The sequence below is a fragment of the Phoxinus phoxinus genome (assembly GCF_949152265.1).
Source record: "Phoxinus phoxinus genome assembly, chromosome: 5".
Classification (NCBI taxonomy): domain Eukaryota; kingdom Metazoa; phylum Chordata; class Actinopteri; order Cypriniformes; family Leuciscidae; genus Phoxinus; species Phoxinus phoxinus.
The window spans coordinates 35,140,624-35,154,573 of NC_136880.1; the positions used below are offsets into that span (position 1 = coordinate 35,140,624).

Here is a 13,950-nt window from a genome sequence, read left to right on the forward strand (position 1 = left end):
TCTTAGGTGAACTGTGCTTGGGCTTCACTGAATGCACTGGTTTAGGACCACAGCTGATTTCCTCAGCGAGTCCTACAGTGAGAGACGAACCGCACACCCACAGCGCTCGGTCCAGGAAATGCACAAAAGAGAGGTGTTCCGCATCTAACAGAAGCATTGCGCCGAGCGTGTCGTCCATCCCACTCCAGAAATTATACTTGAGTGTTTCCTCACTCAAATTGGTCTCATGATAAAACTCTAGGTAAGCCCCCACGTAATCATCAAGCGACCGTCCATTCTGGTAGAATCCGTCTTCCATCATCATACCTCTTGCTTGGTTGTTCCCGGGTAGGCTACTAACTGCTAGATCCTGGTGTGGTCAGTTATTCTGTCATGAATTGCGTGGAAGCAAAGGCGGTAGTCGGATCTAAATGCAGCAGACTTTAATAAACACAGAACGGGAAAACTCGGAACAGGAACGTACATAGATTCAATAACTGACAACGAACAAAAGAGCACACAGGATTTAAATACACAGAGGGGATGAGGGAACGAGACACAGCTGGGGCAAATGAGAACAACGAGAGGGACCAAACGAACTAACAAGGCAACACACCTGAAACAAGGGAACTAATAATTAACATGACTAGGGATACAATGAACAAGGCAGAGAAACAGGATACAAACTGAATGCAAAAACCAAAGACAGTGAAACCACAACCATGACAATAAACAAAACCGTTACACATTGACCTTATATATAATGTTAATATAACAGTGCCTGCACACTTTTTCAGCAGTCTTGGTTCCGGAAGCATCTTTCCTTCCATAGGAACCTCAAAATATTCTTCAGTAAAGAGTTTCAAGCCATGAACCAAACAAAAAAACGTAGTTTTTTTAAAGCAAAAAAGTATTTGAAAATAGGAAAAAGAAAAAACCAACAAGTCTGTATATGTTTTTTATGAAGGATGTAAATGATAATATCCAGTCTTCAGTGTCACATGATCCTTCAGCAGTATTTGTGATTTGGTGCTCAGAAAAATGTCTTAGTATTATCTTAGTTGAAAAAAATTTTGTTCTGCTTAATATTTTTGTGGAAACCATGATATACATATATATTAGATTACAGTATTTATTTGCAATGTAATTTTTATATGCATCAATGTAAAAGTTTTAAAACTTAATGCATCCTTGCTGAATAAAAGGATTCATTTCTTTTTTTGGATAAAGACTTCCAGGTAAATTATAAAAATAATAAAATCGTACTGACCCCAAACTTTTGAGCGGTAGTGTACAAATACATAGGAAGTCTGAGAGTGTAGGAAAGCAAACTCAGTTACAGTTCCAAACAGAGAATTACTGTTAACATTTAGAAGCATGAATCTTAATTGCTTTTTTTTTTCTAAATACTTTTTTGCTTCAAATTAAATGTTGTAATTTTGGTTTTGTTTATTTGTTCCAAAGATTTAACCCTAACCTGATTGGTTTTTAATTGAAAGTTGGTGGGCCCTGGCAGTTAGTGTTGAGTTTGATGCAGAAACCAAAACTTTCTCTTAATGTTTAAGATACTGATGTTAAAGATAGAGAAGTAAAGTGTCCAATAGATCAATATTCTGGATCAAGACTTCCAGGAAATGAACAGCTGAGAATGAGATGAACGCGATTTAGATATTTCTTAACAGTTTCTGCAGAGCAGGTCAGTGCAGTGTTCCGAGTCTGATAAAAAACTTAAGCAGAGTAACAAGGGTGCAGGTTATTATGAAATAACAGGCACATTCTCATCATCCTTAACATTGTATGATCATCTAATGTAGGTAATATGTCAGGTATGTAGTATAAAAACTAATCCGATACAAAGACACGATGAAAGCAAGTTCTTCTGCAATATGTTTGTCTCTGTCTCTCTCTCTCTCTGTGTGTGTGTGTGTGTGTGTGTGTGTGTGTGTGTGCGTGTGTGTGTGTGTGTGTGTGTGGTGGTTAACGTACGGGTTTCTGGAGGAAGAACACAGACAGGGCGCCAATCAGAGGCATGTCTCCTAGCAACGGGTCCATGACGACCCTCAACACCCCATTAAGCTACACATACAAACAAATAAATGGTAAGCAAAACAATGTAGCAGTATAAAATATCATTTTATAATATTTTGCATAATTAATCTGACATTTAAAGGCACAGTATGCAAGTCATCCCCTTGGAATTATAAGGTTCTATCTGACATTTTTGTAAAAATTGAGTTATTCACATATTCTTATTCTGTGATCACTTTTTTACATTATGTGATGGTGTTTTTTTAAGTTGTGTACATTTTGGAACTTTTTATTTAGAAAATAAAAAGGTTCTTTCTACACAGTCGAATGGAATGCAAAAACTTTAAAGCTCAATATCTCAAAACCAGTCAGAATGCAGATAGAACCTTATAATTCCAAGTTGGCGAAGTGTCACCGCTAGAGGTTGCTTATTCAAAACAAAAACAACGTTTTTTTATGCTGATATGCCATAGTCGGCCGCTGCAGCTTCTTTCGTTATGTTGTTTATGATTCCAACAATAAGACTAAAAATGTTGAGCTATAAAACAAAGATTAGTATTCTGTCAATAAAGCTATCCAAACAGTTGCTCAGCTGTCAAACTTTCTGGCATGAGCAATACAGCTGAATGTGTTGCAGCATATGCATTAACCACTAGGCATTTTAATAAAAAAAGAATTCCAACTTATTGTGTACATCGCATGCATTATATGCGCAGGTGACCAGAGGGATCCTGCTCAGGTCATTTCCTGATACCACCACCCCTCCTCTCTGTATCGTTTCCTGTAAGTGTAACATCTCCACTATCCTCTCCAGTTAAAGGCAAAAAGCTCATAAATAATTAAAAAACTTTTGCTTGCAGATATAAGAAGAGACTACCATTATCTCTAATGCCTGACTCCAATCTAACAGAGGAAAGAAGCTCTTCTGACATGAAGTTCAAAAGGCTCATGTGTGGTTGCTCTGATTGTTATCAGGGTAATGGGGACCTCCTCAAATGTAAGCAACTTATGCGAGCCCCACACAAACAGGCATGTGTCACACAATTGTCTCTCTTTCTTACCTGTATGCTCTTGATTCCTGCACGGCAGTAGTATTTCTTAATGTCCACATCAATTTCAGTGTTTCCGATAAAACTACACAAACACAACAACAACAAAAAAAGAAGAAAAAAAGTGTTTCAAAAATGCCCATTAATGAGTCCCAGTGGTAAACTGTGTCTGTGTACTTTACCTGATCTGTAGGTCCATAATAATCTGTCGTTTATCCACATTCTCTGTATAAACTTTCACTCCATCCACCCTGAGAGGCTGCAGACAAACAAAAACGTATTATATTTTGAGTGTAAGTAAAACTTACGTGCGGGTTTATAAAGCTGTACTATGGGACACATGTTGAATATGAAGTTAAATATGACTAAACCTTCCTTTGTGGATGTTTAAAAAAAAAAAATCTTATTTATTTATTTTATTGCCAAAGGTTTCATTTTAGGGGTAGATTTAGGGTTTGAGTTGATCTGTAGAAATTATAAATAGCTTTATATAACACAACAGAAGTCTTTGGTATGTCCTCAAAGGTAAAAACATAAAAAATGCTTTTATTTATTCATAATAAATAAATATATTAATATAGTATAGTTAATACATTACACTAATTTATATATAATTAAATCATCATAATATCATTTAATGATAATTATAATATAATGTGCTTTTTTTATTGATTTGTAATGTTTTTTGCAAAAAGTTTGCTTTCAGGGAAAGGTTTAGGGTTTGAGTTATGGTATGTCCTAATTCAGATAGCTAGGTAAACATGTGCATGTACCTTGTCCCCCATGTCTATTTTGGAGAAGGTGAAAGTACTAAGGTGCGCATTGGCCCCCTGCACTGCTGGTTCAATGGTCTCTCTGAAGATTTTATCTACAAACTGACAAATATATGGCCACATCTGATGCACAGTCTGTGAAAAGAAAAGAGAAAGAGAGAGAGAGTTAATACTCTTGAGGAGATATTTCTGGGTTATCCTAGATGCAGATCTATTTTTATGAAATCACCCCCCCCCCACACACACACACACACACACACACACACACACACACACACACACACACACACACACACACACACACACACACACACACACACACACACACACACACACACACACACACACACACACACACACACACACACACACACACACACACACACACACACACACACACACACACACACACACACACACACACACACACACACACACACACACACACACACACACACACACACACACACACACACTACCTTGTTGAGCCACTCCACTCTCTCCACATCTGGAAAATTAACCTGAAACAGAAAACCGATTGAATAATCAGAATGTTTTATTTAATTTGAATGGCAGATTTATACACATTTAGTCTCATTTGTCACAGCACATCATCAGCTGACAGTAGCACGCATCACAGCTATTAAAATAGTTATAAATATTTTCATTATTTATGACTTAATGTCATTAATGTCTTAATGACACATTGAGTCTTCAACTGTCAAGCGTGTAGGGAAAGATGCATTGGTTCATGAGTTGATGAAAAGAGGGGCTTTTTATACCGGTTTTGCTTGCTATTTGAGGGTTGTAACTCAATGGACTTTAGTGAGAGTAGACTAGGGATGCAAGAGACACCCAGTAGAAAGTAACATGATTAAGGTACAGCAATAAAGTCCAGCAAGATAAAGTTGTTTAATGCAAAACTATAGACCTTTATCTACAGATCAAGTATAACTATAGTAACATTGAATCATCTTGGAGAGAGTTTTTCATCGTGTTGACCGTCGTAACCGAACGCGACGCGCTGCTTGATGCTGAATGGAGAATGACTGACAGCCGCAGCGGAGGGAAAACTGTGCGTGATCTTGAATTGAATGACTTAAATATTCATTTCTATCTCACATTATACTATATACTTCGAACACTTATATATATAGTGCACGACAACATTATGGTGCTTTATAATGTTTTTGTGCCTTTTGTGGGGCTTAACAATAGCACAGAACAGGTTGTTTATTGTATTATATCTCTGTTTTCTTTGTACTTGCATAATAAAATCAATTCTATAAAAAAAAAAAAACAAAAAAAAAAAAACAATAGCACAGAACAGTATACACACAATATCGGATTTGGATCGGCCTCGTCTGACGATACCCGATCTGGCAAAAATGGCAGTATCGGAGCCGATACCGATACTGAATATCGGATCGATGCATCCCTAGAGTAGACACAATATTTAATTTGATGCAATTGAATGTAAGGCTGTGAGGATAGTACAATCTGCTTTAATTAAATACTACATCAATGAAAATATGTTATCAAAAGATGTTTTAATCTTAGGTTATGCACTCTCTATTGACCGAAACATTAGAGAGGGAAGGTATTGTGGAGACGGAGAGAATCAAATCACTGCATCACCACGGCTCTCTGCTAGGCCATGGCTCACAACTTGAACGAACTAGTACCTATTATTCTGATTACTCATCATATCCATTACTCATTACAAGGCCACATTATAAGAACATAATGTGGCTGTTTAACTGGATCATTTCGTAACATTGCTGAAGACCAGCAAGAACATGATCTCTCAATCTCTGCCTCCCAATCTCATAGATCGATGCAATTAGAAAATCTCTGGATTAGAACTCAAGAATAAAATTTTTTTTCATTAAAATACATAATTTTCATGATGGTCCAGTTGGAGGTTCTTGAACATCTGCGTACTTCTAGAGATGCTGACACAACATACAGGATGACACAGCTCCTTTAAAGGATCAGTCATGAGTAATTGGATTTAATTGCTCTAAAAGAGTTACTCATTTACTGATTCAGCTAAAGTGGTTCTTCACTAAACCTATTTAAATGAAATACATTTCATATTGGATGAATAGATTGCTACTGATCCCGATCTGAATTCTGACGTGATGCAGCCTGAGTCATAATCTTACACCGTTCGTTCGTTGGCTGGAGGAGAACTGGTTCCCCGACTGAGCCTGGTTTTTTCCTAGTTTTTTTCCCCTCCATTCTGTCACCTGATGGAGTTTGGGTTTCTTGCCACTGTTGCCTCTGGCTTGCTTAGTTGGGGACACTTAATATTCAACAATATTATTAATCTGACTGTACTGACGCTGTTGTATGAGAAATGAACTGAGCTGGACAATGACATAATTTTTTATGCAGAACTGCTTTATAGATTAAATGAACAAATGTAATAATTGATGATCTTTACAACAGAACTGAATCAACACTGAACTGACTTCAGCTGAAAAACAGCCGAAATGCATAATTGTCCTGTTATCACACTAAAGCTGCTTTGAAACTATCCGCACTGTATAAAGCGCTATATAAATAAAGGTGACTTTTAACATTACTGAACGGTAAAATTATATTGAACGCAATGTTAAACCATTTACAATGTTTCGCTATAGCCTATATAGACATATTCTACAGTGTAGAAAATGAGAACTGCTACAGTTTACTCATAATTAAATAATAAACATTAATAGATACTCATTTGGAAGATGAGTGAGTATCTATTAATACTTTGTTTGTTCATTCCATGCCTGCTTCTATAGCTATTTTAATTAGTGAAATTCAGACATTTTAAATAGATGATAGAAACCATTTTAAGATTGATTGTAATAAAAACTCTAAAGCTAAACATGGGCTGACATTGTCACATCCATTTAAAAGGGAGTTTTGTTCTAATATATAATGCTTTAACAACAACAAAAAGTATGTTACCAAAAAATATTTCGTTTAAAGTAGACATCTGTTAAATGCTAATATTTCCATCCCTATTTTGTCGGCAGTTTCTTTGATTTGAACGGTCGTGTTGTAGATTTGTCGCATCAAGCTACTCTCTCGGAGTCTCTCTGTCTCTGGCTCTTCATCTTACTTTATTCAACATGGAGAAGAGTAAACTGTGTTAAGGATAAAGGACCTATATGGAAAGAGGTGGCACAAAAGCATGTGAGCGAGAGATATGCCAGGAAAACCAAATGGAAAAATCCCTGACTTGTATTTGGCTCCATTTCTTTCTCATATTTTCCTGAGGGAGAAAGCCAGTCTATGACTCAAAGCTGTGCTATTTCCTGATTATATGCGCAGAGAGCATAAAACAGCTAAAGTTAGCCTGCTAATTCGCACAGCCCGTCAGACAGCAGTCGACGCTGATCTGATATTACTGTATCTGTACATCGGTCTTATCTCCGCCGCAAACACACATACCTCTGGCCTTCAAAAGGCTTAGAAAGTGCTGACAGGGGTCAAAGTATCATTCACAGACACATTGTGACACACAGTATAATTAATATTATTTTGATCTGTCTGTTTTTATAACATCAATCCCTAAACACAGTTAAAATGAGAATTGACATGAGGCAGAAACTTCCATGCAGTGCTTCCAGTTACAGCAATAGTCACGTTTTGACAGGATGACACACACAGGCAACTAGTCTAAGCATGTAAAGCTGATTCATGAAGACATGTTAACACGCTGACACTGACCAACTGCAGTAATGTGTGTGTGGGGGATTTATGGGCGTGGACGGACGTGAAAGTGTGCATCTGTGTAAGATCTGATCTGTTAAGCAATGTCATTTCCTATCCAAGTAAACAACTTTGTCATAAACAATCCTGTTGCCCAGTTGAGAAACAAACACGCTCATTCTGAGAGTAACAGTAGCAACCATGGAAGACCTTGCAGACAGATTTGACCTCATCTGACCCCTAAATCAGGGGTTTAGCTGCAACCTTGACCAAACTCACTTTGAGTGAAAAAGACCTTGGTTAGCTTGTTCATGTGTTTGCAAAACTCCTATCAGAAGCGAACATCCCTATGCCCTACTCGCTCTGAAGAGCAGAGCCCTTGAGTTGCGTACGCTATACGGAGGAATGCGTGTTGTATGTGTGTGTATGCGTGATACTAGTCTGTTTCAGATTCCATTGGATCCACAGCCTGCGATTCTTCACCAAGGAAGATGACGCCCCGGTTCACGCTGCCAATCACATCACGCCACCGTTTAAATACCTGTATCTCCTCCGTGACGGCAGCTTTTAGCTCACGCTGTTTTACACTCCCTATTAGCGCCGTTTTGTGTATATTACTGTTTTTAGAGTTCTTGTACACTGTGTTTGATATTTGACTGAAATGTTCTTTGTTAGCATTGAGGTTGTACGTGTATAGTCGCACTACTCTTGTCTTCTCAAGTCGTCACGTTGTGTTTGAGGCTGGGAAGGGAGCAGGTAAGTAAGTCATGTGACATACATTGTGCACCACGTAGGACGTCCTTTTGTATTACACAGAAAACAAAAATATCACAAAACAAAACTTGAATTATTCTGTTTATATTTTAACCTGAATTCTCTCGCCATCTAGCTTTAAAATTAATCACAAGGATTCGCCTACCCTGGGTCACATGACCATAAACGATAAAATGACTTCCTTGAAGTAACCATGGCATGTGCCCTTCGCTAACGGACTTGTGGAACGGCCCTTTGTGAAGGGATTCAGGTTTTCACTTTTGTTTGAAATGCCACGACAAATGATGATCCCTTCGCTGAGTGCCCTTCGAAACAGCCTCAGCAGAAAAGTGGACCTTGAGGGCCAGAGTTGAGAACCGCTGGCCTAAATGAATTAACCAGTGTAGATGGTCTTGTGCACTCAATGAAGGACTGACAGCTAGAGCTGCTTAATGATTTGGTGAGGTATCACCGGCACGTCTGAGAGGAGTCAGCACGACTGCTGAACAGGTCAAAGGGCATTTGCTGTTTTGTTAGCTGGGCATGTGTCAGACAGCCAGCATGCCAGACAGTCAGCGTGTCAGACTCAATGCAAGAAAATGATGGGACCGTATTATTAGCACATGACTGACATATAAAAATATGTCAAATATGAGGAAGGAACAATAGGGATGCACTCAGCTATTGCAAATTTGTCAGCTATTTTTTTTATTTAGTTTAAGTCTTGTTCTGTGTCAAATGTACTTTTTAGTTTTTATCTTTAGTCAACCTTGTCCTGTTTTTGTTTAGTCAAGTTTTAGTCGACTAAATGTCTATAATGAGCATTTTAGTCTAGTTTTAATCAAATGAAAACTTAGTCACATAGGCTATCATACTGCATATTTTCTTTTTTCGTCAATATACCCATATAGTCACACAGTTATTGTTTAATGACCCTTATTGCCTCTTCGTCTTAGTCATGGAAAAAAGGTTGTCAACTGACATTTTTTTGTCATATATTTCGTTAATGAAATTAACAGTATGCACAAATGTTAAATTATATAGCTATTCAATAATTATGTTCATGTTTTGGCCAATAAATGGTGATTAAAATTCTATTCTATTTTGTCAAATAAAAAATATATATTAGTATTAAATTCTAGTGAATGTAGGCATCACATGTAATGCATAATAAAATATAATGTAATAATTATAAGTGTTATAAAAGATAGATGACAGAAAAGGTAATCTACATGTTTTCGAGCATGCATTAAATACCGTATCCAATATCAGATGATTATATGCAATATGGACAGATACTAACAAATTCATGCACCATTGAAACCAGTAATACTTTTAGAAATGGATGATTAAGAATATCCAGGCTTGGAATCATATTGTTTTTTAAGCACTATCAGGGTGAGTAAATGATGACTGGTTTGTTGGACGCTCTATGTTCTTCTCACATGATCAATAAGAGTTTGATTGAGTTGATGAATGGTGAAGTAAACAAGCATCTCTGCTGAGAGAGAACGGACAGACTGGTTCCCCTCAGCATTTTACAGACAGCGGATGACGAGATGAACGAGGCTGGCAGTGGAGAGATCTGCTGACCTAAATGACTTCTAGTTTATTCAGAGAAATGACATGAGGAGAGAAAAACACTGTCCACAGTGTTTCCTGAAAGAACAAGATGATGGCTGTGGATGGAAATCAACGTAGAAGACGAACAAAAACACTGGAGCTTAGCACTGCACTGAAAAGAGCCATCCATATTCTGACCGCCTAATACAGAAAAAGAATCTGCACAAACACACTCTCTGAATGTAATTTAAAACTTGCAGCAGCCTCAAACAAACAACAAAGACTCTATAGAGCTCGATGTGACTTTGATCAGACACTGTAAAGCAAACATACTGTAATAAATCTATCAGTCATACACACACTGTGCCCTTTCACACTGAGTGCGACGCGATAAAACCAAGAGAATGAAAGGTGTCTCTTGGATTATTAAACACTGTTTTGCAAAAGTCCAATGGAGTCCTTTTTAACCCTTTATTAGATTTTGGCTTGCCTTTTTGGTTTTGTAGATTTTCAGGAGGAGGATTTGGCAATGCTGCCGAGTAGGCTAGTTGTCGACCAATATATTGCCAGATATTTGGCTTTTAAAAATTTTTTTATCAGCATTAGCAGGTAATTTTTTTTCCGTTTGGCTGATAAGTGTCACAAGTGGGACTTTTATTTTGACAGTGCTGAAAACCCAGTCTTCTGAGAACCTAGAATCTGTGGTCATTATTGTCTTTATTTAACCGTTCTGTCTAATAATAGAAAAGAGAACTATGCTGCGCTATATCCAGTTGGCCGTTATGTCACATTCAATCTGTAATGCATGTAAAATTAGCACTGCCTGGTCTTTATTTGAGAAAACGTGATTCCCAGTGCACAAATTTTGTTTATTTTTTCCCAAAAAGTATTAGCATGACAGATAGATAGTATTACAGTATAATAGTAGTCATATTACAGAATCAAGAATCAGTCGACCACTACTCAGAAGCAGATTATATATATAATGAATGAGTTACATAGAAAGGTTAGGACAAACTAAAACCCCTTGTGTGTACACTTCATGGTTCAGGTAACACAAACTTCACTTGCTTTTCATCGCCATGTTTGATATAATGATCCCCTTGTTAGTTATGAACACATGCACAAACAAAGACACACAATAGGATGGGAACACGGTTTTTATAAAATATGCCCTCCAGGAAAAGTTATTTTGTCTGCTCGTACACACCATTAACCCAAAAGGGAACGTGGTGCGCCTCATCTGAGTGACAGGTCACTATAGCAACATTTCCTCAAGCATGTGACTCACTATGTGTTGGTGATGTCACAAGAATAATGTTGAATGTCACAATGTGAGTTATAACGCACCACACCCACTAAGGAGAGGTTCTTTCACCATATGTGGCTATCATCTGACACAAATAAACAATATATATGCTTAAATACTTATGCTTAAAACTAATGATTGTTGTAAAGTTGAGTGTGTGCAGTGTTTCATTTTTAAAAACTATCATATAACACAATAATCCACTTTCAAGTATTCACAAATCAAGCGAACCATGCAACCAACCCAAGTCAGACAATCAGTCAACCTGAGTTTCACGAATTACCTGTTCAAGTTAGTTAATATCAGGCTAAAACTGAAAGAAAGAACAACGACAGCCTGTCTGACCATGCAAGAGGAGTGAGTTAAAGCTAATGGAGTGAACACTGGAATTTTGCGTCCCTGAATGACTCTTTCAGCACAGAGGCCTGCTAACGAAATTAAATAATATGCCAGAACTGTGATCTCAGGATAGACAGCGCACTCATTTGTTTAATGTAACAGAACCAGAGAGTGTGAGCAGGCCAAAAGAAACAGACATGACAACCTGGCTTGTCCATGTTTAAAACTTTTGTAGATTTCCCACAAGGATTCAAGTTTATGTTTCTACCTGACAAATTATTTTGAATGCAGCCACTGATTTAATATTTCAGAATCAAATCTGTGTATCGGCCCTTATAAATTAAAATATATTAGTGTTTAGGCTGAATATATACTGTGTGTATATAGTGTGTAGCCTATAGGCTGTGTGTGTATATATATATATATAGAGTGCATTTATTTTGCAGATTTATTTATCAAAAACACAGAAAAAAAAGTAATATTGTGAAATATTACAATAGACTAAACTATAAAAAGACTGGAGTAATGATGCTAAAAATTCAGCTTTGCATTAGGCCTATATTTTAAAGTATATTAAAATAGAAAACCATTATTTTAAATAGTAACAAATAATATTTTTTATATATAATGGCCGATAAGAGATATCCTAAATATTAATGTTATATTTATGCAAAGTAGAAGAGCTTAAATATAAATAAGTAGACAAATTCAACTTGACTATAGTCTCTCACTAGACCTATGGAAAATACATTTTTAGAATAGCTTTTAGTGATTCTTCTCAGGTCAAATGTTGGATGGGCGGTTCTGACACTTCATCTTGAGGTCTTGATTGGATTGTGACTCATTCAAGTATGTAAGCATCATGTCATTGGTGAACACAGCACATACTTTTGACAGCATCAGTCTTTAACCACACACACACACACACACACACACACACACACACACACACACAAGTCTGAAATAGTGCTACAGGTCAATGCTGGCCCTGGGGTCAAAGTTCTCCATGTCAATCATTACCAGATTTGAGTACCGCAATATTCAGTGTGTCGCTCACTCACCCACGGCGGCAGCTCTGAGCTCCGGACGGTCTGACGCACCGCTCGCTCCTCATGCTCCAGAAACGCCAGTGCCTGGTTGACCCGAGCGAATCTGGTTCCCTGGTTCCGCTTAAGCCAGAACAGCACGGCCAGGCCGATGAGGACCCAGCTGAAACTAAACTCCAGGTATCCCAACACGTAGATGGGGAAAATCACCAGGAATGTCTTAGCGAACTTAATTCCCATCTGCGTGGCGTCCGTCAGCGAAGACTGCGGCTCCTCGTCCGGTACAACCGGCTTGGGTGATTTGACATCTTTGGGGGTCGGAGCAGAACCCGGTCCGTTCTGACTGACCGCTGGTGCGGGTTTGGGTTCCACTCCGTTTGCTGACGCACTCATCTCCAAAGTACACAAATCCAAAACAAACAACAAAACTTAAAACTAAACAACTAAAGAAACAAGAGAGTTTCTAAAGAAACATCTCAAACATGTAAGAATATTTATAGTAAACAAAACGAGTCGCGTCGCTCGGTTCCGGCTCTTCCCAGAAGCGCAGATGATTGGATCAGCGCTGCTCCCTAAACTGCTCCCACCCGACCTTGCCTTGTATGGAGCGGCCGTCGGCCCGTGATTTTCCGCCCTTCACAACGAACTTCAACGCACTCGAGTCTTCCAGTTGCTGCCCCGTCTCTGAGCGCGCGCCACGTCTTGCTGTCCCTATCGTCACCGCGCGAGCTGTGAGCAGCACCACCTCTCGCATTCACCACATCCTGCAACAACACACACGCACTCTGACCAAACCCGCTGTTCTGGATACACACAGTGACAGGAAGCTTCAGTTCTCACTGGCAGAATGAGGGTGGCGCAACGAGCGTGCACGAGCGGTCCGGAAGCGCCACCTTGTGGATTAAATTTAATACACAGAACCTCTTCACAGTTTATGATTAATATAAGCGCATTCTCCATCTATCTATCTATCTATCTATCTATCTATCTATCTATCTATCTATCTATCTATCTATCTATCTATCTATCTATCTATCTATCTATCTATCTATCGTGCAGAAACTCTTTTCTATGTTTTTTTTTAGCCTAGGCTACTATTTGGGGTGAATAACTGATAAATCTAACCGTACATTTTAGGACTAGGGTTAGTTTTTGGACGTGAAAAGGAACAAATCATTCTCATTGTATAATTTACAGTGGAAAAAAAAGTAAATTGAAATTGTTTGTGTATTTATCCATCTACCGGACTAAACTTGACATGCAGAAACCAGTAGCGGCGCCAGGATTTTGATTGTAGGTGGGCCTCCAGAAAACTGGATGGGCCAGTTAAAATAAGCCAAATAGTCCCCTTCATCTCCGTTTCAGCGCTTTTCTGAGGACAGCGACCACGTAGCCTACCT

General features: G+C 38.2%; 1 protein-coding gene across 3 annotated transcripts in view; it reads right to left on the bottom strand.

The window, feature by feature from the left end:
* Window positions 1-13,466, bottom strand: part of esyt2a (extended synaptotagmin-like protein 2a) — a 29,599-nt gene extending 16,133 nt beyond the window's left edge. Inside the window, exons 1-6 of one of the 3 annotated variants that reach the window (XM_079613662.1) lie at window positions 12,566-13,466; window positions 4,309-4,350; window positions 3,830-3,964; window positions 3,239-3,315; window positions 3,069-3,141; window positions 1,966-2,055 (exon numbers count right to left, since the gene is read on the bottom strand). In XM_079613662.1, the coding sequence (XP_079469788.1) occupies window positions 1,966-2,055; window positions 3,069-3,141; window positions 3,239-3,315; window positions 3,830-3,964; window positions 4,309-4,350; window positions 12,566-12,943 (795 nt within the window). In that variant the 5' untranslated portion in view covers window positions 12,944-13,466. The remainder of the gene's footprint in view (window positions 1-1,965; window positions 2,056-3,068; window positions 3,142-3,238; window positions 3,316-3,829; window positions 3,965-4,308; window positions 4,351-12,565) is intronic. The other 2 variants (XM_079613661.1, XM_079613663.1) reach the window with 2 other exon arrangements.
* Window positions 13,467-13,950: the final 484 nt, after the last annotated feature.